The sequence below is a fragment of the Motacilla alba genome, chromosome 1, assembly GCF_015832195.1.
Source record: "Motacilla alba alba isolate MOTALB_02 chromosome 1, Motacilla_alba_V1.0_pri, whole genome shotgun sequence".
NCBI classification, from domain to species: Eukaryota; Metazoa; Chordata; class Aves; order Passeriformes; family Motacillidae; genus Motacilla; species Motacilla alba.
Window position 1 is genome coordinate 13,175,817 of NC_052016.1, and position 26,781 is coordinate 13,202,597.

The following is a 26,781-nucleotide window of genomic DNA, read 5'->3' on the forward strand; positions in this document are numbered from 1 at the left end:
CTACAGTTCCCTGCATGGATGAATGCAGAAAAGGTCTTTTCAGAAAAGGTCTGTAAAGGTCTTTTGTGAGTTGCTATTCATTAAATTCCCTTTCCTCGACCCAACTGTGTACAGTGTTAACAAGACAGCTCTCAGGACCCTTGGGCATGGCACTGCTGTCTTTAAACCCTCCTTTACCTCGTGTCAGTGTTGGCAGCAGCGTGTTGCCAGAGCGTCACCTCTTCCCGGCTCGACTGAGACACACATTTCAATGGTGAGAGGTGTTCTCCAAGTCCCTGCTAGTAGAAGGGGAGTTCTGCAGGCTGTCTTGCGTGGAAGGTGTCAGGCAAAAGAAGATAGCTGCTGCTGCTCTGTTGCAGTCCTGAGCACATCCTTTATCAAGCCCTTCAGTGGCAACATTTGAAGGGGGAGTTGCTTTCACACTGAGACTGACATCCCTAGCACAAACAACTGAGATGCACTGTGTACGTTTGCAACTCTTCCTGCCATCTCTGTTTAATCAAAGCAGTGTACCCTGCAGGCTTTCCCTGGAGTTCACTGCAGCTCCTGCTTTTTGTTTGAAGGGAATTTGTTTGGCTCAGAGTAAATACAACTTAGCCTATCTGTGGCGATAGCCAAGACACTGTTCTGTAGTGCAAGTGGAGGAGAGCAGCAGCAACAGCCTCAGTGTTGCCTACAATGTGCTCTGCTCTTGTGGTGCTAGTGTGACAGTGGGGGCAATGTTGGGTGGTGCTGTCCAGAGTGCTCTTCCCAAACCTAAGGAGGGTGAAAAGGTGGCACATACGAACCAGAGCATCCACTGTGTGGCCAGGTAAGCTCTATGGTAGCTAAATAGCTAAACACACCCAGCCCATCATGCTAATACTACATTGGGAGGCAAAGTTCCCCTGGAAACCCCTCAGGCCCCAAGCTGACTTGCTTTGGACACCTGCATGAGGGTGCTTGAAGAGAAGAGAGAAAATATGCTTTTGGAACTTCAAGAGGAACTGAAGCTGGCAGTTCTGGGATTTTAAAAATCTGGCTCTGCTGTTGGGCCTTGAAAAGCCACTGCTATTCCTGTGATCTCAGAGGAGTGGGAAAGAGGGAGTTCTTTCAGGCAGATGAGCAAAGCCTTTGATGGTAGGTGAGGTGTAAGTGTAGTTCTGCCATTGCTCCTTTGCTTTGTCATTTCAGGAGCACAGCTGTGTGATGGTCCCACGCTGTTGGCAGTGCTGGGCCAGCCCCGCTCCTCTGGTGCAGAAAACACTTTGGTGTCCTGGCTGGTAAGGATGGGACTTTGTGTCTACATAGGTGGTGGGGTTTTATGTGGTGAGATTTCCCCTGCCAGGCCCAGTGCTGCTCCCTGGGACCTCCAGCTCCTCCCTCTTCAGCCCCAGCCCTGCAGTTGCCTGCCTACAGCTCCTGGATGCTCTGCTCACTGCAGTAGCCTCAGGGCAGGGAAAAATCCACGCACTTCCCAATTCACACACTGCCACTGGAGAGGCATGTGCTTCCTGAAGTGCCTTGGAACCCTCTGCCTACCTCTAGGACCAGGAAACATGGTTTGTGCATATTCCACTTGGGTTTGTTAGGAGAGCACCTCCCTGCTGCAGCCACTGGTGCAGTGAGTTTTGGGAATTGGAGTTGTCATTTTCCCAGCCTAGATGCATTTAACAATTGGTTGCAGCAACGGGTGTTTAATTCTCTTGCTAGCATTTCCAGGCCAGCTATTTAATTTTATTTTTTTCAAACCCTCTTGCTTCTGGAAATCCTGTAATCGAATCCAAGCTCTGTCAATCTAATTAGTTTTGAAGTGCAGAATCTCCATAACTTAGAGACCTAAATAAGCAGCTTAGTATGAAAACCTAGTTTCTCTATCAACATGTAACACCATCCTGTATTCCCCCCACAAGAAATTCTTCCTGAACAACAGCCCAGTGCCACTGCTCTCCTATCCCTCTGTTAACCTCCCTCCTCTCTTCCCCGGCCTCTGCCCAGGCTGTGTCCATCGGGAACTGAAACAACCAGGCTCATCCCTCTGCTGCTGTGCTTCAAAGAGCCTTTCATGGTGCTGCTTGCGTAAAAGATGCTGATGCTGCTTCAAATGCCAGCGCAGAGCGGGCTGGGGGCGGCGCGGAGCAGCTCCTGGTGCTGCGCAGAGGCCGGGCTGGGCAGGGGGGCTGCACTTGGGAGACTTCACCATGACGTGATCAGGCCCTGCGTGTGCTGCAGAGGGGATCACCAGGATTTATGAAGGGCAGGCTACTCTGTTCTTTGATTTGGGTTTTCTGTTGGTTTTGGGGTTTTTTTTTTCAGTAGAAATGATGGTGCAAGTAAGAGCAAACACCGGTTCATTGAAAAAGAGTTGTGTGTGTTCTGGGCTGTTTGCTACTCAGCGTGGCCAGAGTCCTTAGAAGCTGCAACTGTACGTGACAGGTGTTTCTCTGCTTCTCAGCCACTTCTGCTCTTAGATTTCAATTTCTCTAGTTTTGTTTGTGGTTTTAATTATTTGCTTTCACTTGCTGTACTGTGTTGTTTTTTTTCAGTGCAAACCAACCCCAACAGCCTCTCTGTGCTGCTGTGGGGTTTTGATCATGAAGACCCTGACCTTGCCCTGTGTTGGAGCCATGTCCCATGAGGGCCACGCAAGATTTGACTCAAGGAAGCAAATTTTCCCACCACCATGAGAAAAAGTTGTTATTTTCTTCTCTTTTGTTAGTCTTCCCCTTTTTTTTTGTGGCTGTCTGGTTTTCCTGGGACTGACAGGCCCCACAGCGCATCAGTGGGCAGATCTGTATCCACCGAGATCTCACTTGGCTCCCACAGTCCAAGGTGAAAGCCACGTGGCAGCCAGGTGAGCTCCCAGCAAAGTGAGCCTGGCTGCAGCAGGAGCTGCAGGGAATTTGGGCATTTCTGCTTTGTCAGGAGGTTTCTGGCCGTGAGAGTGTGCCCGGGGGAGCGCGGCTGAGCCGCCGGCCTTGGGGAAGGCAGGCAGCAGGCCGGCTTGCTCTGTAATTGGGGGCAGTAACCAGCTGCCTTTGATGTCTGAGCCGGGCTGAGAAAACCTGATGGCAGACTTCAAAGTCTGTTGCGCCAGCTCCCCTGATTATCTGTAGGCTTCTGGCGCGTCCCCCAAGACTGCCAGATTATCCCAGCTAATGCTGCGCTCTTCCCCCTGTCCCCCCCACCCTGCCTGGTGCCAGCCTCTTGCTTTCAAGGCTGCAGCTTCCATCCCTCCCAGTCCTCCTGCCTCTCCACATCACTGTGGGCATATGACAATGGCATTTCTGGGTGGGAGACAGAGCTCCTGAGACCGGTGAGGCAGAGGCAGCATTTTTGGAGAGCTTGCCTACAGCCTGCACCCCTGGGCTGTATTCCCCCTCCCCATTTGGTCACAAGAGCAAACTGAAATGTGGGGAGCTCTCTGCAGCTGCTCTTTGCAAGGCACAGAGGTCTTACAGCCATACAGGCTGCAAACCCTTCCTGTGCAAAGCTAGATTTGCCTATAACACGGTTTGAGGTCTGATTTCCTTTGGATGGTGGCGTTTGTTGTGACTTTTCAGTGGAAGCCAGCAATGAATGTGATGGCTGCTGGCGCAGGAAACCACAGCTTCCCCAACCCCAGGCGCCCAAACGGGGTGACGGAACTCATGGGAGCCCTATAGCCAGACTGGGATCTGGGTTACAGCCTTTCCCCTGTGCTTGCCTAATCGCTTCTGGGTCTCAACAGACTCCTCCCCCTAAAAATAAACACAATACTGAGTCACCTCCTTCAACAGCTTCCTCCACAGCCTTTCTACCCTGATGTGGGGCTGAGCCTGCCTTATTTCCATCTCTCCCCAGGCTCACTGCAGGGTGTAAGGTGAGTGTCAGCACTTGTCTAGCCAAGAGGTTTCCAAGTCACTATGGATGCTGCTGGTGGCTGCTCTGCTCTTTTAGGCAGAGCCTCCACCTTGCTGTACTGGGCTTGGTAAAACTTTCCATGCTGCATTTTTGGTGGTTTTTCTGCAAAGCTTTGACCCAAAGTGGCTGAGCAACATCCAAAGAGGGCACCTTCAAAGGCATCCAGGGAGAGGCAGGAGGAAGGAGAATGGAGGCATGCAATTAAAGATGGTCATCACCAGTGTGAAAGACAAAGCCGGTGGTCTGGGCAGCCAAATCTCCAACTTTATGCTCTGGAGGGGGAGATAGCTGTACCCTGCTGAGGTGTACTGAGAGGTGGCCCTGCTCTGGTGCTGGCAGTAGCCAAGGCTGTTCCAGGAGCTAGAGACCAAGGGTGTTTAACCTCTGTGAGCCTTTGCAGCACTTGAGCTCACCAGGTAGAGTCCTGGGCATGTGCACCTCCTGGCTCAGAGGAGGCAAGTCCTCTGCTCTGTCTAGGTACAGGCAGGGACCCTCTGTGCTATCCAAGAAGCTTATTTCCCTGTCATTTCCTGTCTGGTGTCATGCCTGGGAAAATAGGGCAAGGGAATCTTTCTCCCCATGGATTTGGACTCACTGATGTGGCTTCTAATGGCAATGCTGTCTTTGTAAAGAACTCTCTGATCCCCTCCCTTCACTCTGCCCTGCTGTGTGTCTGGTTGCTCTGATTTCCCAGGGAGGAAGAGAGTGAGTTTTAGACTGTGCAGTCCAAAGAAGAGGGAACTATTGGTTTTGTCCACAGAGCATCATTATTGCCAGGGATAGGGTTGGGCCAGGCAATCCTATTCTCCCCAGTTTCTCTACTGCAAATGTAAACTGCGACTCATGCATCATTAGAGTTGCAAGCTTGGAGTTAAACTGTGCCCAAGTGTGTGTTTATCTGCACACTGGCTGTCAGAAGCTCACTGAGGTTGAACTCCAAGTTTCCTTTCCATTTACTCTGTCGCTGTAGCAGAGATGCTTTCGATGCTTTTCCCTCCTCCAAAGTGGTAAGTGGGTTGGCTTACTGTCAACAGGATGATCCCCCAGGGCAGTGCTGGCAGTGGGTTGCTCTTGGAAAGCAAACCTCTCCATCCCTTTCCTTCTGAAATGGGAAGGTTTAATCCTGCAGCACGGAACATAAGCCTACCACACAGTTATGGCTCTGTCCTGCTGCCACAGGGCACTGACCCTCCTCAGGGTACAGGTGGGGTCCTGCAGGGACCTCTGCCTGCTGCCACAGCCCATCCCCTGGTCTGGGTTTGGTTTTCTGAGGAGCTGATGAGGAGCTGGCTGATGGAGGGTCGAGCCTTGCAGCAAGAGGCCTCTGCTTCCATCTCCCAGACTGTCATATGAGTTGGTTTTATAAATGGGGAAAGGAAGGACCTGGTGTTTGTTTTGGGTCTTTACATGAATCTCATTCCCTCTGGAAGCCCCCTGGGATCTAGCAAGAGGAGTTGTTTTTATGGCTGGTTTTCGCTTGTGAATTCCTGAGCTAATTAAGTCATTCAGTCAATCCCTCTGGCAGCAATGGGAGCAGCATGGCTCAGGGATAAATGCTTTGTGCCACCCGGGGAAAAAAAGCCCAACAACCCCAAAATAAAGAAAATAACCTTATCCCAAAAATCCTCAAAACAACAACAACAATAACAAAAAAAAAACCAAACAAAAAAAACCAAACAAAAAACCAAAACAAAAAACAAACAAACAAACAAAACCCCAAAAAAACCCAAGAACCAAATAAAAAAAAAAACCCAAACAAATAATTTCAGGAGTGCCTCTGAGCCCATCTCTAGTGTTTTGGCTACATGCCTCAGAGACTGGGTTTCCCCTGCCCAGAATGTGTCCCTGGATGACCCACCATATCCCAGAACACCCCTGGTACCTGCCAGCAGGAGCCAGCACTATGTCTCAGGTGATGCAGCCACAGCACTTATCTCTGGGAATGTGCCAGAGCCTCTGGGACTGTGCTGGAGCCTCCTGGCCTCAGCCCTCCAGTGCAGCTCCCTGTGGTCCCATTGCTCCTGCCAGAAGTGTTGGGCCAGGATCTCCCACATCCAGGCACCTGCCCATGGGGTGTGCCTACAGGATACAATTCCTGGCTTTGTGGTGATCCTTCAAGAACCAACAAGCTGGCTGGACTGGGTGCTATGATTCTCCTGACCATGTAGTGGATGGGCTGGACTGGTGGGGCTGGTGTGGGAGGGATGCCCCACTGGGGGCACTGGAGTGGGGAGAGCTTGAGCAGCCATCTTCAAGGAGCACTGTGCCACCCTAGCCTCTACCTCAGGCAGGCTGCAGCCTGCTGGGTACTCTACTCTGCTGGCTGCAGTCATGGGAAATAAATAGCTGGAGGAACCTTCATCCCTAGAAATGTGCTTCCATCCCTCCCTGGAATCCAGCCCCTTGTCCCCTCCTCGCTATCAGCAGGGAGCAAGCTACTCCATGCAATAAAGGGGAAGGGGTGAGACAGAGGTTTAGCCCATGAGCTGCTGTTGGACAGCAAAGCCACAGCCAGTGGGGCAGCTGGCATGGACACAGTGGCAGAAGGGGTTATGGGCATCATCACACTTGCCCAGGTGGCCTGGGGACAGGATGCAGGCTGTAACACCCTCCCAGAGGGTGTTACTTTGCTGATGCACCCCGCTCCGTGACTTCTCCCTGCCATTCTAAGCAGAGGAAACCACCACTGACAGACAGTTTCCTTCCAGCCTCTTTCTAAATAGCGGCATGGCTGTCGCCATGGCCCATGAGAACTCACCACCGCCCCTCTGGGAGACGATCCAAGCAGAGAGGATTCCCATGGGGCTGGCACAGTGCCTGGCAGCTGCCTTCCTCTTCATCCTCCTCCTGGGTGAGTGCCCTGCCCAGTGGCCAGAGCTTTCTTGGAAGTGTTGTGGGGAAAGCAGGGCATGGGGGGCTCAGCCAGCGCTGCTCTGGCTCAGTTGCCGCCATGGGAAGAGGTGCATCAGCCTGTGCTCCTTTTGCACTGTGTTTTCACTCCAAAATGAGAGCCCACACCCTAAGAGGGTTTCAGTGAGGGGACATGCATGTCCCTGTTGAGTGGCTGATTGTAGTGTGGAGGGCGTTAGCTCACACTCTCTCCCACTGGGAGGGAATTTCTGAAGCTTTCCTAGGCAGCCCTGTCACCAGCTCTCTTTTCTGGCCAGCACGGTTGTTTTTTTGACTCAGGTCCCCTGTCCTGCGGCCATTCTGCTTGGCGTGCCTGCTGACCTCCAGATAGAGCGAATGTCACTGCTGGGAGCTATATGGAAGGGGAGGGTCTGTGGGTGGCAATCTCCAGACCCTCTGGAAGCAGAAATGGAAGGAGATCTTCATGCTTCCTTGTGTCCCCTGCCTTCAAACGAGTTCTTGCTGACCCCCTCTCCTGTGCTCTCCTCCATTTCTGCCTATGGAGCATCTCTGCAGCAGCCAGCCTGCTGCTGACCTCCACTGTCCTGTGTTCCTCAGCTTCTGCGTTGCATCTCCTCCTCTGGCAGTGATCAGCTCTGCACCCCTGCTCCCTGCTCCCCAGGCTTTGTGCAGGACCTGAGATCTTGGCCCTCTTCATTTTAACACACCACAGGCTTCCTCCAGTGATCTCAGCTTGGTTGCTGCTTCCCCTGCAATGCTGCCTGAGAGAGGCTCTTCAGGCAAGAACGGGCTCGGCAGCCCTCTGGCCACGATGCTCTGTTCTCTGTCGTGTGACCCCCAGTGTGACAGGAGACAAGAAAGTTCAGGGCTCTGTTGTCTTGTTCTTGTAACTACACCCCTGCAAACACCGTGTGTTTGACAGGTCTGACCACTGGCCAGCGGGTGGTGACTGTCCAGAAGGGCCCTCTCTACCGCACGGAGGGGTCCCATGTCACCCTGTGGTGCAAGGTGAGCGGCTACCATGGCCCGGCAGAGCAGAACTTCCAGTGGTCCATCTACCTGCCCTCGGCCCCCGAGCGGGAGGTGCAGATCGTCAGCACCGTGGACCCCTCGTTCCCCTACGCCATCTACACGCAGCGCGTGCGCAGCCGCGGCATCTTCGTGGAGCGGCTGCAGGGGGACGCCGTGCTGCTGCACATCACCGAGCTGCAGGAGCGCGACGCCGGCCAGTACGAGTGCCACACGCCCAACACCGACGAGAGGTACTTCGGCAGCTACAGCGCCAAGACCAACCTCACAGGTGGGTCCTGAATGAGAGCCCCGCTCCCGGTGGGGCAGGTGTCTACTGTCCCCACAGGGACATCTCATCTGTCAGAGGGACGGCTGGGGAAAGGGATGATGAGGTAGGTATGTCAAGATATCCATCCCCTTTCATATTCCCTGGTTATTGCCTCCCAGCCAGAGCAAGGGGAGGGAAAGGAAGCCTCTGCTCTCCCATGGCCTGACTCAGCTCCTGACACAGACACAGCGTGTTGCAGCTGAGCGCTTAGGAAGGCAGGAGTTTCCAGGCTCTGTGGGTGTGGGAATTGACCCACAGAGGGAGGTAGCAGCTCTTGAAGACCACTGGGGAGGGAAGGCAGTGGGGTGGAGATACAGAGGGAAAGGCCCAGCTGTGAGCCCACTGAGTCTACATGGTAGTATGGTACTTCCACTTGGTGTTCAGCCCTGTTTTCTCCTTTATCTCAGTACTACATTTGGGATAGTGAGGGGATGGAGTCTTGGAGTTGCCTAATTAATACTGACTGTAGTTTGACTGAAGAGGGCACTGTAAAGAGATTCACTGTTTTTCTTGTTTGCTGATGTTTTGGTCACTTCACACCTCAACACAAGCTGATGGAAGCCTTGTCAGTCAGCTACACAAGCTTTTTCTCCTGTGCTGTCAGATCCCTTAGGCCTTGGTTGCAGTTTCTTGGAAGTTGCAGGGACAGGAGCTGGACTCAGTGATTCTTGTGGATCCCTTTCAATTCAGGATATTCTATGATTCTGTGTTTTTCCCCATGCTCAGTGATTCCAGACACACTCTCAGCTTTCATGGCACCGCAGGCCCTCAGTCACACGGAAGGGGATGTGGTGGAGCTGACCTGTGAGGTGTCCAAGTCCACTGTCCAGCACACTCATCTCTCGGTTGGCTGGTACCTTCTTCAGGGAGCAGGAGAGCAGCGTGCCAAGGAGATCCTCACCCTCTCCAAGGACTTCATCCTGAAGCCAGGGCCCTCTTATGAGCAGAGGTTTCTGGAGGGGGGTGTGCAGCTGAACAAGGTTGGGAACACCACGTACAAGCTTATCATTAGGGGAGTGAAGCAATCTGACCAGGGGCAGCTGTACTGTGAGGCAGCTGAGTGGATTGAGGATCCTGACAAGACATGGAAGGACATCTCCTGCAACCAAACACAGAAGACTTGGCTGGCAGTTTTGAGCCAGGGTAAGGCCTTTGCAAACTCATGTGTTATCTCCAACTCCCCTGTGCATTCCAGGCTCTACAGCAGCAGATTTCAACGCCCCTTCACCTGCCTCTGCCGCAGCCCAGGGACACACTGGTGGGTCTGGCTGGCCACTGAGGGGGTGGCTGGGCTGAGCTCAGGGCCATGGCAGCCCTGGTTCAGGAGCTGTTGGTGCTTTGGCTGTTCATGCAGCCGAATCCCCGATGCCAGCAGCAAGCCCACAGCCCCACAGACCCGTGCGAGGTGTTAGCAGAGGGCGCAGCGTGTGCCCACAGCAGCCTGGATCCTTGGCAGTGCAAACTCCAGAGTGTGGAAAACAGGGATGTTGCACTGCCTCGAGGCTCTCGTGGCCTTAAAAAAGTCAGCAGCTCGTCACTGTGCCTCAGCAGAGGCACGGAGGGACACAGGAATGGCCTGTGTGTGCTGCATGGCTCTTGTTGGGGGTGGCTTGTCTGTCCCTGCTGCCACCAGCCCACTCCTTTCCAGAGCAACTGGTGCTGCTGTTTATTAGGCCTTTTCTCTGAGCACCTTGTCTGCCATCCCTCCTGCCACAAGCCTCTGCTGGCTGTGGTCCCTCACCCTGCTCTTCCCCCAGATGCGTGTGAGTAGCTGTGCCCAGGGGAAGGGAGAATATCTCTCTCTCTCTCTCTCTCTCTCTCTCTCTCTCCCTCTCACACCAGTAAGCTTTAGCTCAAAGCTGCCAAGACAAGGTTGTGGCTAGTTGGTGTCCTTTAACATAGGGTGCAGTAAAATTGGAGCAAGTCTCCCACTGAAACAAACTCTGCCTGTGGAGGTGGTGTGCCCTGTCCCCACTCCTCAGGGTGAGGGGAGGAGGCTGCAGAGCAGAGCTGGGGCAGTGAGGGGAACTGATGTCTCGTGGGAGGATGGTGAGTCAGAGCAGGAAACCAAAGAAACAGATGGGTGAGAACTAAGCACTCCCTACGTGGCTCAGGGGATCAAGGTATCAGGAGGAGGGGGAGGGAAGTGTGGTCTCTCGTCACTTTGTTTCCTGAAACCTGTCTGACTGGCTAAGCTTTATTCCCCTCATTGTGCACTGTTTGCAGCAAAGGCTTTCCAAGCCTGCTGCTGCTTGGGGAGCAATGACAGTCAGTGCACTTCTGTGCATCCTTTTGTTGAGGAGGGCTTGTCATGACTGGTAGTGCATGGATTTGGGCATCAGTGCCATGGGATCGTTTAGAAACCTTGTCAGAGTTTGGTATTTGTCCTGTGGTAACTGTTAAAGGTAGAAGGGAGGTGATGGTGGTGACAGGACTTCATGGTGGTAGTGTTGGTGCTCCTGGTATTGCCATGGTGGGGCAGCAGTGGGTGTGCAAGCCCTCCATCAAATTTGCAGAGCTGGTTTCTTCCTCCAGCACCCAGTGGGGGAACCCAGGGCTGAGCACCCCACCCCATCACTCCGAGAGCCATCGACCACTCTGACCATGGCTAGCTGCTCCAGGGGTTTCTATAAACTCTGCAGCAAATATTTAGGAATGCCAAACATATCTGCAGCAGCTGGGATTCCTGTTCACAAACTGTTTATGAAGCAGTGTTTAAATTCACAGGGTGCTGTGCTTTCAGTAAATTATTTGAGCCCTTCCAGTTGTGGTCTGGGAGCTGCTCTGTTTTACTTCCAAACTACAGCACGTAACCTTCCCCTTGTTTTGAGATGCAGGGGGCACCACAGTGACCCAGGGACACAGTGGTGTGAGCCAGGGAATGGGGGCTCAGTCCTCCCTCCTGGTTTTTGGCCAAGCCAGTGCTTTGTGGGGTCATGGCTCAGGGTTTTGGGGTACCCAGTGGGTCTCCTGCTTGAAGCCACCATCCAGCCAGGCTGATGCCAGGAACCTGGGGTGTTGAATGTCCAGGGAGGAAGGTGAATGGTATCATAGGATCCAGAGATGGGGTCCCTACCTCTGACACAGCTGTGACTGCCAAGAGGGTCTGGCAAGGGGAAGATGACTCTAGATTCCCCCTGTCGCCGCCTTCTTTGCTCAGCACCTACTGCTAATTAGTGTGGAGAGCAGGATCCACCTTCTCTTTCTACCTTCCTGTCTCACCATGATGTGACAAGTCTTGACATTTCTGCTTTCTGTAGGAACTTAACCCAGATCCTCTCCAGCTTGGAGAGTATCTCTTGCCCACAACCCACAGTAGCCACTGGGGGTTTCAGCATGCAGGAAGAGCCACAGTAGAATAAGACAAGCCACTTGAATGCCAGCCCTTTGTGCACCTTTTCCTGCCACAAACAGCAGAGTTAAAACCACCACTGTGATAAAACCCCTTTGTGCCCCTTTTCGGTTTACAGGACAGCTGTTCCATGAGATAAAACAGCTTCAGGATGTGAGACAGAGCAGCACCTGCAAAATTTGATGCCTCTGAGTTAGGGCAGCCCTCAGTTCAGATGCCTGAGCTGAGTAGGGGGAGGCTGTCCCAGTGAATGCTCTGCTCTGTTGGGTTTATCTGCTATTAACGGGGTAGCTCAGCTCCCCAGGGCTCTGGCTCTTCCTCCACCTGCAACTGCTGCTTAGTGCCTAGAGCTAGCAACCCTCTCCCCAGGGTCAAAGTTTTACATCCTGACCACTTTTCTTAGGAAAAAAAAAAATTTTAACAGAGAATTTCCTCCTGTTGCCCTCTGCAAGGCCACTGGTACTGCCAGGCAGGAGGGAAGCATGGGCAGAGCCACCCACCACCCTCCTTGTTTTTGGTTGCCCACAGGCAGAGACCTCTCGGTGGACATCGCTGCTGCTGAACCCTCCCTTTCTGAAGGGGACACCTTGCAGCTCAGTTGTGTGGTAGAAGCCTCAAAGAGCAGCAACTTCAAAGTGATCTGGCTCCTCAATGACATGGAAGTGGCCAGGGTTGACCCCCATGGGGTATTGACTTGGGAGGAAGAATACGAGGAGAGAGCCAGGCTGGGGCAGCTCCGAGCATTCAAGCCAAGCAACACAGTTTATGTCTTCACCATCTCTGAGGTGGGGCTGAAGGACAAGGGTACCTACCAGTGCTCTGTGTCAGAAATGAAGACTCCTGGAGACTTGCACAGCATCCAGACCGTTGTGTCATCAGGCATCCAAGTTGACGTGAAGCCAATAGGTTAGTAAATCCTAAAAGCTGCTCTTCTGGGTAAAGTTTGCAGGATCCTTGACTGGGAAATGCTTTAGGTCTGGCTTCATCTCGACAAGAGCAGCAAGAGTGCAAATATGCCATAGTTTTTGATAGATAATGGGAAAAGCATTTGCTTTAGCACATATTAGCATGACAGACACTAGCTGTCAAAAAAGTGTAAACCTTTAGTCCAGTCTCTTCACAGTAAGTTTTGGGGCAAATAGGAAGAATTCTGAGGAGTCTGGGTCCTCTTGTGTCTTTGGTACCAAAACCTGTGAGCAACATCTGCTGCTACTCCTGAAAATCACAGGAAAACTCAGCAGAACAGCCACGTCTGGGGAGGGGGATCATGGCTATTTCCATCTGGGTACTCTCACTGTTTTGGATGGATGATTTGTGAGAAACCACTCTAAGAAAAGTGTGTAGGAGGCTCTTGGTTTCCTTGTCATAGCTAGATAATAGTTATTCTGATGTAGCAGGAGTTGCCTGCTGGGACTCTGTTTCTTAACTCATTCTTCATGTATCCTTGTCCCAAGACAGACATAAAACAGAAAGAAAGAAAAACCAAAACAACAACAAAACAAAAAACTGCAACCACAAAGCTCTCTCCAAATTTATATGAAAATGCTGGTTGAAAATTTCAGGCAATTCCCCAACTCCTCCCATTTTCCAACATCAAGATTTATCTAGCCTTTCTTGTATTTGTGGGGTGCCCCGTGGCAGGAAGGAATGATGCATCTGACTCCATGTTCTTGGAAGGCTAATTTATTACTTTATGATACTGTATTATATTAAAGAATGCTATACTAAACTATACTAAAGAATACAGAAAGGATACTTACAGAAGGCTAAAAAGATAATAATGAAAACTCGTGACTCTTTCCAGAGCCTCGATACAGCTTGACCCTGATTGGCCAATAAGTCAAAACAATTCACATGAAACCAGTGAAACAACCACCTGTTGGTAAACAATGACCAAACGCATTCCAAAGCAGCAAAACACAGGAGAAGCAGATCAGATAATTATTGCTTTTTCTCTGAGGCTTCTCAGCTTCCCAGGAGAAGAATCCTGGGCAAGGGGGTTTTTCAGAAAATATGTAGGTGACAAGCCTTTCCATTTAATGCTACAGAATCTCTGGCTTTTCCTAAAAAACACAGCATGCCAACGCGGTAACTGTCATTTGCAGAAAGCCACCTGCGCCTGTCTGTGTCCACCAGCACCCCACAGGTGATGGCGGGAGACTCCCTGCTCCTGCACTGTGAGGTGCAGGGAGCCACCGGCCCCGTGTCCCTGCGCTGGTGGCACCTGCCACCGCAGCAACCGGGGCACAGGGTGCTGGTGGCTGCCATGGAGCAGGACGGCGCCCTGAGCCTGGGCAGCGCCTACCGGGATGGAGGGGCTCGGGGGAGCCTCCGGGTGCAGAAAGAGAGCTCTGGCACCTTCACCCTGGTGATCCCCAGCACGCTGGACGAGAATGACGGCGGGCAGTACAGGTGTGAAGCCACGCAGTGGTCCCGAGGCCGGAACTGGACAGGGAAGGGGGAGGCAGCAGTGACAGTCAGCTCCATGGGTGAGTTTGGCCATCCCTATTTCTGGGTTGGAGGCAGTGCTGGAGAAGGGGGTGGACATGTCAGTGGGACACAGGCCTGCTGTGCTCTGAGCTCTGCTGCTGCTGCTGCAGGGTGACCTAGGGCTGATCACTTGGCCTTGCAGTGCTTCAGCTTCCCCATTTCTACCAGGATGCCAGAGTTCTCCATGGTGTGTTTTGGGAGAGACCAGTGGGAGATAGCTAAAATGGACAGAGTGGACAACAGCTAAAACGCTCAGAGACCTGAGGGGCAGTATCTTGCTCAGCAGGCCTGTCTCCCTAAGCTGGAATACAAAATATCTGTTCTAGAAGCATAATTACTTGCAGTAATTAAGTTCCACAAAGCTACTTGCTGAGTCGTCTGGTGGAATTTATCAGAGATACACCCCTGGTGGTGGCCTCTGATTGCTTCTCCTGGCCTCTGAGTGCAGAGCTGCTCATCTCCATGGTGTGCAGTGACCATGTCCTTCCTTATCGGGTGCCTTCATGGAGAAGCAGCTTTTGGCTGTGATTTAGGGTGATTTTCCTTTCTTGTTGCTGGTCTGGATGCCTGAGAGCACCAGTCAGGCCACAGGAATTGTTAAGCTTTTGCAGAGGGTGGAGGGAAGCAGCAAACAGGACAGCAGTGTCAGCAGAGGATCCCTGGCTCCTCTGGTGTGGGTCTGGGGACATTGGAAGAGGGTACTCAGAGTTTTCTGAGAAACTGGGGATGGGAAAGTGGCAGGTAGGAGAGGGCCAGAGGCTGCATGGGGTTGGCAGAGCACAGTGCAACTAAGTAGGGAGTGGCACTGTCAGAGGAGCCTGGTGCCATGGCCCCGCAGTGCCTGGGGCTACAGGGATGGGGCTGCATGGGAAGGGTGGCAGTGGGGTGGCACGGGGCAGGACTTGTGTCCCCACGCCAAGGGCTCTCTCCTCCCGAGCAGGTCTGGGTCTGCAGGCCACACTGAGAAGCCGAATTGCCACCGTCAGTTACGGGCAGAGTTTTGAACTCTTCTGCCAAGTGGCCGCCAGCTATGCCCTGGAGGAGGTGCCAGTGTCCGTGCGGTGGCTTTTCCAGCCCAGCCCGCCCACAGGTCCCTTACATGAGCTGGTCCAGGTCCTTCCCAGTGGCACTGTGGTCTGGGGGACAGCACAGCCACACTTCCAGGGGAAAGCCCAGCTGGCGAAGACTGACACCTCCTTCAGGCTGCACATCCACAGTGCCTTGCCCGCCAATGAGGGGATGTACCAGTGTGAGGTGAAGGTCTGGAGGAGGAACGTCCTGCCCCTGGGGCAGCCAGCAGCCAACACCAGCTCCAACGCTGTGGGAATAAAAGTGGTGCTGCCAGGTAAGCAGAACCTTCAGCAGAGGTCTCTCCTGCAACTTTAAATCCATCAAATGTGACCAGGGGCAACCAGGGCCACTGATGTCTGGGGTGTCCCCAGCAGGGTTGCCTCCCAGGGCTGCAGGAGATGATGCTGCCTGTTCTGGTGCTTCCTCAGCACATGACAAAACCTTGCAGGCAAATTTGGTGTCAGCAAATGGCAGTATCTGTTTGTTGGCAGATTACACCAAGTATATAGAGATCAGCCTTGCCACTAGGATTTTAAGCCTGGTTTCTGGAAAGAAGCAGTGCCCCCCCCCCCCCCCCCCCCCCCCCCCAAAGAAGCCCAGCTGAATGTTTGGGGTGCAAGGTACACCCCATGGTGTGGGCTTCTGCAAGGCAGTGGAGAGAGACCAGCCCCTGGAGCTGATGTTGGGATATCTCTGTGTTCCCTGACCGAAATATTGAAGGTATGCTGAGAAAGCACCAGGCCTCTGTGCCGGGCTGGGAGCCAGCACTGAGCCTCAGGGTGCCAGGGACTCCGTGGGGAGGTGTCTCCTGCCGAGCACAGCTGGGCTGCGCAGCCAGGGCCCTGCCCAGGCTTCCCTTTTATGGCCACCCCTGCAGTCAGGGTCTGCGCTGCCATCCCTCCTGTCAGCATCCCGCTGGGAGATTCATCCTCTTATGGAAGAGAGATGTTGCAAGCAGACCCCAGCCCCCCCAGCCAGCCTGCCATGAGCCTGCTTCCTGCCACCCCTGGCAGCTCCACGGTGTCAGCTCACAGCTGGGGCTGCTGCTGGAACTGCAGGGTTTGTCCTGGCCAAAGCCTCTGCGCCTCTGGAGGCAGGCGTGAGAGTGTGGGCTGGTTTGGTTTTTTGCCCTCATGTCTGTTCTACTAGCAAAGGAGAATTCTTGCTCTTTTTTTTCTCTTCTTTTTTTTTCTTTTTTTTTTTTTTTTTTCTAGCAGTAAGTGCTCCTTCCTCTAAAATCCTTGGATTTTTGGAATCACAACCCAGTGAACTGAAATTATGCATTTTTCATGTATTTTAACTGATGGGTTTGCTGTGGCATAAGCAAAATACATTTCCTACCCTGCCTGGGCTCTCTTCTCTGGTGCTGTTCCACTGTTACTGATTCCTCACCCCCGTGGAGCTGACTGCTGGGATGCTCTGTTAGACACTGGAGCTACAACCGGCTGGGGCAGGGTGGCAGGGAGGCAAGGGGTGACAATAATCACCATCCTTGAGCACACATCTCTAGTGTAAATGGCCTTAAGATGAGCAGGTGTAATTGCAGAGCATCTACACACAGGAGATGGTAGCAGCATGAGACTACAACATTTGGCTCCAAATGTGTTGCAGCTGCTGCTGGAGACTGCAACACCATAAAAGATGGTGGGAACTGGGAGAGGGTGATGCGCAGTGGGAGGTTCCTGCTGCCTCCAGTGCCATCTCTCTTGGAAAGGCAGCACGAGCCAGTGGAGGATATTTGGGAAGGTAGGGAAGTCTGGGGAGGAAGCCAGCTCAGGCAGCAATAGGGTTGAGGGGAAGCTGCAAAAAATGAAGCTGCAAATCATGAAAATCACCAGCCTGTTTCTCCTGATATAAACCCTTATAGCTGGAGCCTACAGAGATCCTGGAGTTCTTGACTTTTTGCTTCAGCACCTTGTTTACTACTTGATGTCAGTTGGTGCTTTAGGAATTTACATGTTGCTGTGGTCTACAAACCATCTTCAGATGGAAGGGACATCCATGAAAGATTATAGCAGACAGGGAAGGAGGACAGATCTTTTCTATTTCCAATATCTAAGGTGGGATCTCATTATTAGTGCTCCATGAGCCTCTCAGTGCAGCTGCTTCCCCCACTCTGGAGTGGGCTTTTTCACCTTGTGTCCCTCAGGCCAGCAGCCCACATGGCTGTGTCCCTCTGCCTGTTCCACTGCTCCTGGGCCAGGTGCAAGCCAAGAGTCAGCAGCCAAGGTTCTCAGGGAGATGGGCAGTGAGGTGCTCAGCTTGGTTAATAAATTGAAAATGAAAGGGAAAACAGCACCATGGCTTTATGTGAGAAAGAAAGAGGCAGGCTGCTCCTCTGCCCTTCTGGTAAATGATCTTTAGCAGTAGAGAGAGAGGAGACCTGAACTAAAACAAAGGGGCTTTGCAGCAAGTGCTCTGCTTCCTCTTGAGGTGATTTCTGAAAGTGTAACAGCAATTTTCCTCATCAAAATCAAGCTCTCAAGGCTTGGTTCCTGTTCCTCCTCTCTGAGATCTAGCAGCTTTTCCTTCTCTGGAGCATTCTCTGCCCTAGTGGGTGTCAGGCTAGCCATACTCAAGCAAGACCCTGCTTGCCTCCTTCTCCCCTGGCACTTCACTGACTGGCTGAGTGGTATCCTTTGTGCTGAGCAGATGAAGTTAAGGATTCAGTGTCTTATTTTTTCCAGTGTGGTCAGTTCACAGAAACATAGGATGGTGGAGATTGGTAGGGACCTCTGGAGGGCACCTGATCCAACTCCTTGTGCAAGCAGGGCCACCTAGAGCAGGCTGCCCAGAGCCATCTCCAGATGGCTTTTGAATATCTCCAGTGTCCCCCTCTGAAGATTTGTGCTTCCACAGAACCAGCTCTGGGATGGGTGTGCTTTTGAATACTGAAGTTTAAGACATCAACTTGCATCTAGTACCCAGGTGTGCTCAAGTCTGTGTGGTTTTCATGGTGGATCTGATGAATTTGCACAGTGTCCTAATTAGGGTGACTGCTGTCCCCTCTCTTCTGCTTTTTGCCCATACCTATTTTTTCAGAGCAGCAAATGCACACTGTGAAATGCAGGACAGCACTGTGATCCCTTGGGAGCATCCACCTCCCATTCATCCCAGTGGGTGTTGCTGTGGAAATCCTCATCACTGAATTGAGGCAGTAAGCAGATACTGGGACTTGTGCAAGTGCCTCTGTGGAGGAAACTGCCAACCTTTTGGTGAAAATATGTGTGTCTGCAGAGAGAAGGAAGAGTAATGGGGTGCAAAGAGAAAAGAATAAGCAGGCAGATTTCACAAAGAGGCAGAGGCTCTACAGGGATGTAGAGAGATATCAGTTGGGATATTTTGCTTTGACCAGTCTCAAGAGAGGCAGTGATGGCCTCTGAGGTGAACTGCTTGAGTTTTGAGAAGAAACGCTTGAAGGAAGGGCAAATGTGCAAGGTTTTTACTGCGGTGTCCCCCTTCCCCCTCAGCCCCTGTGGGAGAAGCCACAGCTCCCTGCTGTCCAAAGCCCTCTCCACAGCCTGCTGCCATCACATCCCTTGGGAGAGGGCTGGGAGGAGAGTGCCCTGCTGAGCAAGTGGCCAAGGGCAGGGGTCTGAGACATTCTGAGGGACCATCTCAGTGTGTCCTCTGCTAACTGTGTCCAAACCAGCACCCAGGGGCTGAGCCTTAAGGGAGCTCACTTGTCCCCAGCCTCTGTGGCAGAGGGTGTCCTGCTGCTCATATGCAAGGAAAGTGCTAAGAATGGAAACTCAGCCTACAGTCCCTTAAAACCCTAATGGTGTCTCCTGCTGAGTAATTTCTCCCTACCTGAAGGTAATACCTGTGTGTATTCCTTCCCCTGACTGCTGAGCATGGAGGGGAGGGTGGAGGGGAAATGCAGGTGGCTGGAGGGCCTTTAAAGATATGAATTTGCAGCCTTTTCACTGCTGGAGGAGAGGTTCCAGCAACAGGTGAGGTTCCCTCAAAGCAGGAGCAGCACAGACACATCAGGATGAGAATTTCCCTCTGCCAAGGGCAGAGCTGCAGGCAGCACCATCCCTCTGCTCTCCTCAAGTGCACAGCACTGAACAATCACTGGGTGTGATCACAGAGGGTGTGCAGGACTCTGCCATTGTGGTTTTGATTAATAACCACAGCAAACACCTGCGATGGCAACTGTTAGTGAAACCCACAGAGGCTCTGTAGTCTCTCTGTGATAAAAGACACTTGTTCACAGTCTCCAAAGCTGTGGGCTGCTTTTGTCACATATGTGTGAGCCTGCTGATGGGAGCAGTGGTAGACAGACACATTTGCTTCAGACAGAGGCCTTTGCCTCCCAGCTCCAACACAATGGCTGCTTCCATCCCCCATTCCTGCTCCATGGTCTCCAAGGCACCTCCTCTGCTACTCTCCTGCCCAGTAACACCCAGCTGTGATTCCCTGCTATTGTTTGAACAAGGGTGTGTGGATTTGCTCTTTCCCTCCTCCCTCCACCTTCTACTTCAGCATTCCCTAATGAGCCTTTGTCCTCTGTACACCCTCTCCCTTACTCCTCTTCCAGTGTGTTTCTCTCAGCTTTATTGCCCTCCTTGTCAGTATCCCTGTACTGGCAGCTGCATCTGGCATGACTGTTTTGTTTCTCCATTTTAGAAAGCAAGCTTCAGGTTGCTACGAAAGACAGCTCTGTGGAAATTGCCAGTGGTAACGCAGCCATTGAGTGCAGGATTGTGTTTGCCCAGAATAATTCACAGTTGGCTGTTACCTGGTACCTCCTGCCTCCTCTGGCAGATGCAACGCCCCTGCAAATCCTCAGGGCCAACTACAGCAGCATACTGGAATACGGGTCTGAATTCAGCTCTCCGGCACAAAAGTCTCGGTTCCTGAGCCAGAGGATGTCCAGCAACATATTCCAGCTGCAGATTCTGTCTGCAAACTTGGGGGACCGGGGCAGCTACTACTGTGTGGTGGAGGAATGGCTCTGGCTGGTGGATGGCTGGTACAAGCTTGGAGAGGGAACATCGGGAAGGACCACGCTAAAGTTCAAACTCATAGGTGAGCAGGTGTTATCCCTTCTATAGGTGCTGCTGGAGAAGGTTGGATCAACTTATGACAGGCCCCTGCCAGGCCTCTCCTAAGCTGGCAGGGCTTAGGAAAAGCAGCAGCTCCTTTGTTGGATCAGAGGCTTAGGGATGCAGGAGTTGTCAGTGCCTCTCAAAGGGAAATGGGGAATTAGGAAGATTTACCACATCCTTCCAAGCCAACCAAGCTGCTATTTTTGCTGCTGGCAGATGTAGTCAAATGCTTCATAACCAAGTGAATTGTGGCCTTCTCCTTTTCCCTCCAACACCTGGTGCACTTGGGTGGTTGTACAGTACTGTGAATAGAGAAGCTGCCCTTAGCTTGTACTCATGAGCATCCTGATGGAAAATACTTGGTTTTCCTTACCCTGTAGCACTTTGCTGCTAAGGAACAAGACTGGAGGTTCAGCTGCTCTCACCTTAATTGCTGCATCTCTGGGGTGCATGGTGGGTCTCCCTGGCTCAGTTCTTCCCTCTCTCAGCCTCACTCCAGCCCTAAATAAAATGGATCAGAGAATTCCAGCTTCCTAAATAGCTTTAGGTCCACAAGATGCCTTTATCACTTATTTGAAAGGGGTAGGAAGTATTACTGCACAGGGGGCAGAGATGATGGGCAAGGTGGGGACACAATGCCTCAGGGAGAATGAGTCACAGGAGCAAGGGGCCTGTGGGAGGCCGTTCCAATCCCTCACACTTTGCTCCAGAAGGTTCCTGTCAGCCCGTGGGTGCAGGCAGAAGTGTTTTTACAGCTGTACAACACCACAACATCTCTTTCTGCTTGCACTCTCCCCCACAGAGCGTGAGCTGCAGATGGAGAAAACCAACCACAGCATCTCTGCGAGGGAGGGCGAGGAGGCGACGCTGCCCTGCCATCTGCAGGGCGCCCTCCTGCCCGGCTCGCACCTCTCAGCCACCTGGTTCCAGGTGAAGAGCAGCGGCCGTGACAGTGCCCTGCTGAGCCTCCAGCACGATGGCACCGTGGAGTACCCCGAGGAGCGCCTGGCAGCGCGGCTGTTCCTCCGCCGCCCCTCCACTGGCGACTTCAGCCTGACGCTGAGCAGCGTGGAGAGAGGAGATGCTGGGGCATATTACTGCCAGCTTCAGGAATGGCAGCAGCAGAGCGAGGGGAAGGACTGGGCTGTGCAAGCCTTGGCACGCTCAGGGTACACCCAGCTCACCACCATCCCGCCAGGTAACGCTGCTGGGTGCCAGGGGCTGATCACCCTGCATGGCTCATCTCCCCATAGCCATGCTGGGGCCGGGACCTAAATGTTTTGGGGGGAAGAGTCTTGGTGTGACTTCTCTGGCAAGTCTGTCTAGACTGAGGGCTCTAAAACCAGCCTCTGTTTGCTTTGGAGTGAGTGGGGGTGCGTGCTGGATGCAAAGGTATGACTGGATTCTGCAGGCAGAAGTTTAAGTAAATAAAAGCAAAGGTTTCAGTCAGGCGCACACAGCGTTTTTAGGAAGGTAATAGGCAGGAGTTGTTGCTGCTTTGGGAAAATAGGAGGCTCAGATGACCCATGTGGAGGAAAAAAAGATAAACTGTGAAATCAATCATCATGCACCCAGCTGAGAGGATCTTGCACTTGTACTCACCTTCAGCTCTGGAGCTGCCATGCCTGAAGCCAGCCTGGGTGCCTACATGAGTTCTGGCTTCTGCAGAAATTCCCAAAGCTGACCAGCATGGAAGGAGAGACCCTGCAGAGCCCTCCCCTCTGCCTGCTGCTCCCACAGCCAGGCACGGGGCCTGCTCTCATGACTTTGCACCTACAGCAGAGCTAATCTGGGTTTAATTGCACAGAGAGGGACTGACAGCACTTCATCCCCCCTGCTGTTGTGTTACTGCTGTTATCCATCACAGCTCTCTAGCACGCAAGATTTCTCCTTCATCAGCTCCCTCTCTCTCTTGTTACCCATTACTGGTGGAAAAACCATTGCTAAAATTGCTCAGTAACTGGTAGTAAATTCTCCTCCAATTTTTGAATAAGTGTTTTTGCCAAGTGGTCTTCGTGGTTTTCACAAAAGGCAAAAGATTAGCTGGGTATTTTTTCTTTCTCCCTCTCTCTCTTTTTTTTTTTTTTTTTTTTTTTTTTTTTTGGGTGGCCATGTGTGTGTGCATGTGTGTTCCTCCAGTGATGCAGGTATCTTTGAAGTACCCAGCAGACTCCACCTCAGCTAGGGAGCTGTTCTGTAGGAGCTGCCAGGGATGAGGATGGTGCTCACAGCTGCCTGCAGCTCAGTGGGGATGAAATATGATAGCAGATCAGCAGTAACAAGGAGGGCCAGATGTCTGGAGGACAAGGACCTCTTGATCTGGTTTCCTTTGCTTTCCTCTTATCCCATCTTGCTCAGTGGTGCAGCCTCTGACAGACTTCTACCTCGTCCCACTGTCACTCATGTCAGGCAGGGTGTGTTGCTTTTCCTCACTGAGCCCAGTCTGGAATGGGTTGGCAGAAGAACTGGGCTGTTTCTGTTGGGATGTTTCCGATGAACAAGCCAGGGCCTTATCTGACCTCCCCAGACAAGAAACTGAGGCAAATTACCTGGTTTCTCTCCCCCTTCTCCTCAGGAAGTCTGTATGAATTCTTAAAAATTGGTAGCTGTTGAAGACTGAGGGAAAAGTGTTAAGAAAATAGCACTTAGGAGTGAGAAACTCAAACTAGCTTGGGGCCTCACTTTTTCTTTCTTTTTTTTTTCCTTCAGAATCAACTGTTTTGTCCAGGATCTGCTCATCCCCACCACTGCTGAACTTCATCCTATACTTACCACTGGTTCTGATCCTTCTGCTGGCCCTTGCTGTTTTCTGCTGGTACTGCAAATTCAGGAAAAGCAAGAAGAGCAACTTCACAGGATGGATGATGGAACTGGAAGGGAGTGAAGACGCCAAGAAAACTTAGCTGGTCTGTAGAGGCAGGTGTAACTTGGAGGAGCAGAGCTGGACAGCTGAGGAGGACTGAATACTTGCAGAGGAGCTTTTTATTGTTTTGTAGTAGCTCTTGCAATAAATCCTTGAAATTGTGTGTTTGCTTTTGGTGGAATTAATCAGCTTTGGAATTACTAAGCAAATAGGATTTTTATAACAAGTGTTTCTGTCTTTTAGGTTAGGTACTCACCCATTTCCTGCCTGTTTGTTGTGGTACATTTGGAGGCCCTTGCGGTATGCATCTCCTACTGTGGATGGAAGTGATGTTATTCCTCTGCAGGAATAAGGGGAAAGACAGCTCTTTCTGCTCTGTGACACAAAAGTACCACATTTCTACTAATTTTAGGTGCCTTGACAAAATCTATGTAGTATCTAGGCTAAAATCCAGTGGTAGAACTGGAAGTGGAATATTGGTGTCCCATTTAAGTCATCACCCTTGCCTTTGCCCACTCTTTGCTGGGGAAGCTCTTGGACGCCTGTTTTCACATTCTGAGAGTGCCTGTGCCCAAAGAGCATCACCTCTCCAAAATGGAATGGGTCTTCATGACAAAACCTGTCACAGGAATATGAGGACTGAGCAAGGCTGGCTGGGCTTGAAGAAAGTCCAGAGCAGAGGAATCACAGTCATCCACAAAACACCAAATCCTGTTGACCCAGTAAAGGACTGGCATGGAGTCTTGGATCCCAGAAGGAAGATGTGGACACCAAACCATCTCAGAGAGGAGCCTACAAAGTTCCATCTCCTTCCTTTGCTTCTGCTGTAGGAGAAGACAGCAGCCTGGTACCAGGACTGTCTGTGGGTCAGGAAGCTGCACAGCTGGGACGTGGTATTAGACACATCCAGGTTGTCCCATGTAACAAAAAAAGCCACGTGTGTGCTTGTGGGGCAGCTCCTCTATGCTACCCTGGAATCTAGTTCCAGCTCACCTTTTCAAGGTTGAGGAGCTCTGCTACCTGAAAAATGTCTGGCTGATGCATAGAAGAAAGCAGATTTCTATCCAGTCCTGATAAGCCAAGGGATACTCCACCCCTAATTGTGCAAAATGGGATGTGGTCCCAGGGAGTTGTAAGGTCAGGTATCAGAGCAACTCTCTAAGCACTTTCCTCAGACCAAAGTAGCTCTATAGAAACCACAGCAGACACTTACAGACCTGCTTCCTGTGATCACAGAGAGATTTGGAGATACCACAGCCCCTCTAGATGATCTGATCTAGATGATCTAGATGATCTTTCACTTTCTTTGCAAATAGGCAAGCTGCCTGACTTTATCCTGAAGAGCTTGCAGGTGCTTCAGTCCCTTGAAAATTCAGTTTTTGCACACATCTGCTCCTGTTTCCCTGTTCAGCCACCTCTGTCTGTGCTGGCTGGTTCCAGCTTGCTCAGCCTTTCCCTGCAGGATGTTTTCTGGACCCCGTGCAGCTTTTCCCTTTGCTGCCCTGACCCCAGCTGCCTCTCCCACAGCGTGAGTGCTCAGAGCTGCATGTGGGGCTCTCTGCAGAGGTTGCCCCCCTGCCTTGTGGGCTATGTCCCGTTTACACATCCCAGTAGGATGTTTGATTTCCTCTTTGCGTGTGACGGCGCGGCACTGTTTGTGCTTGGCTCGTCACCATCAGGCTCCTCTCCTGCAGATTTGCTGTCTAGCAAGTTGTGTCTCCACTGTGTGTTCAGGCTGTTGACTTTTCCTGTCTAACTGAAGCCCCATTTTCATGGGGGTGTTGAACAGCTTTTGGCACCTGTTTGTGGAAGATCCTGCTGTCTGTCTTAGCCCTGTCTTGGTAAAGCTTTAACTCACAGGCCGGTCCCCGTCTGTTTGACAGAGAAGCAGATACTCCCAGGATATTAAATTCCTACAGGTTTCATGGAAAGTGGTAGGTGGATGAAGGAGAGGAGGCAGGCCACCAATGGAAAGCTGCAGTGTGAACTGGCCACCTGGTGCCTAGTTTGTGTTTAGGGGATATTGAAAGGACATGTAGATGTGTAAGGGCACGGGACAGGAAAGAAAGAACTGCTTTTCTCTACCAACTGTTAACAATAAATCTATGCATGTAGCTTATCTGCTAATTTTGTGCTGTTTATCCAGGTTTTCATTTGGATTGTTTCCTTTGTTTGTCCAAGAATACCTTGGGAACCTACAAACCTTGGTGAAGTCAAGAATATATGATGCCTGCTGCTTATCCCTTCCCACCGGCTTTTCGGTCTTATTGCAAGGGAGATAGGTAGGTCTGCTTTCGTTTTGTTCAAAACAAACAAATAGTAGTGGATTGGTTTTTTTCCTTGCATTTTTTTAGTACTTTTAAGTACTTTGTTCCTGTATCTCCCTAGGGATTATAGTTAAAAAGATGGTGCTCAGTTTCCACTTACTTTTAAATATAATTTTGCCCTATTCGCCTCACTTGGTATCTCACACTTCCTCAGACATTACCACAGCAAACTACTAATAGATGGCTTGACAGCCCATTCTTTATGTGGCTTAGGATGAACCTCATCAAGACCATCTTTCTAGTCAAAAATCTGAATTATTTAGGTTGCTACTCATTACCAGAGTGCTGGGGATAGCTCTTACCCTACTGCAGCAGTCACATGTGTGGGTCAATCTCCAAAAGCTGTGTGAGCTCTCTGAGTGACCTGGGTTTGGTGCACCCCCCAGAATTGTGCTGTCCCCCTCACTCAGGAGCCCTTGGCAGGTCTGTGGAGGGATATTTTCTGCCATCTGATCTGTACACAAAAAGCTGCAGACTGCTGCAACACGAGATTGCTGTGTCTGGTGGACTGGGAGAAAAAGGTGGGCAGAGAGGGAGGTTTCTCCATCAACAGGGCACTTTCTTCTTCTGTGCCATTTTTGCTCAGTTAACCAGAGCAGCTTTCCATTCATGCAGGTGTAGAGGTTTTAATTTAAGTTTGTAAGTGTGCCTAGGGCCTTGATGAAAGGGTCTGCAAGGAGAATGTGTGGTTTTGCAGCGGTGGGCTTTTTCCCCTATTTTTTTCTTCTGGCTTTGCTGGGTCACTGCCAAACCTTTCAGCTAAATGTTTAAGATGTATTTTTTTTCCATGGGGGAACTTAGAGTTGTAACTTATCACAGCAAAAGCTCCAAGACTGTCCTGTTTTTAGAGAGAACAATTCTGTCAGCTGTAATAAATGCATGAGAAGGGAGAGAGATGTGATACTTGGTGGGACAGGGAGAGGGCGTCAATTTTGCTGCTGAGGCTCTTGACCACCTTCACCCACCCCCATCAACACCTTTTGTTCAAATTCAGCTTGTGATATAAATTAGAACAGCTGATAAAATACATATTTAGCTGTTACATTTCCCACCTGAAGGGAAGAAAACAGTGCAGCAGCACAGCAATGCCCGTGCTGCACCCTGTCCCCCATGTGTGCCCTTGCCCAGGGAATGAATGTCCTGTGTGAGGGCAGCATGTGGCCAGGGAGATCCAGGGTCCTTTCACAGATATTAAAGCAGTTTAAAAGGGTTACAGGGCAATGCAGGGCTTGGTCCATGAGGAATAAATCCACTGGGAAGTGGTTGCATGGGGCTATAAAAACAGAAGTGTTGTGCTGTGTGTGGAAGGTTTTCATGGGAAGGTATGGAAACTGTAAGACAAGGGGAGAGCAGCACACTCCTGCAGCTTGGATGGATGTTGTGAAGGTGGGATGGATGGGAATATAACCCCTGCATTGTGTGTTCCTCCTGGAATGCTCTTATGGCACCTGCATTTGGGCAGGAAAAAAAGCCCGTGCTCAGTGATTTATCCAACATGCAGTGGGACAAAGGATCACACCAGTGACTCACCT

The 26,781-nt window shown here is 51.5% G+C and overlaps 1 protein-coding gene across 1 annotated transcript; it reads left to right on the plus strand.

Moving 5' to 3' along the window:
• The first annotated feature begins 6,572 nt into the window (after positions 1 to 6,572).
• Positions 6,573 to 23,085, plus strand: CD101 (CD101 molecule). Its single transcript, XM_038133532.1, has 9 exons — positions 6,573 to 6,733; positions 7,676 to 8,053; positions 8,819 to 9,235; positions 11,973 to 12,350; positions 13,550 to 13,933; positions 14,875 to 15,279; positions 19,638 to 20,039; positions 20,862 to 21,257; positions 22,769 to 23,085. Exons 1-9 carry the CDS (start codon positions 6,610 to 6,612, stop codon positions 22,960 to 22,962), a joined length of 3,078 nt encoding a protein of 1,025 aa, XP_037989460.1. The 5' UTR covers positions 6,573 to 6,609; the 3' UTR covers positions 22,963 to 23,085.
• The last annotated feature ends 3,696 nt before the right edge of the window (positions 23,086 to 26,781 follow it).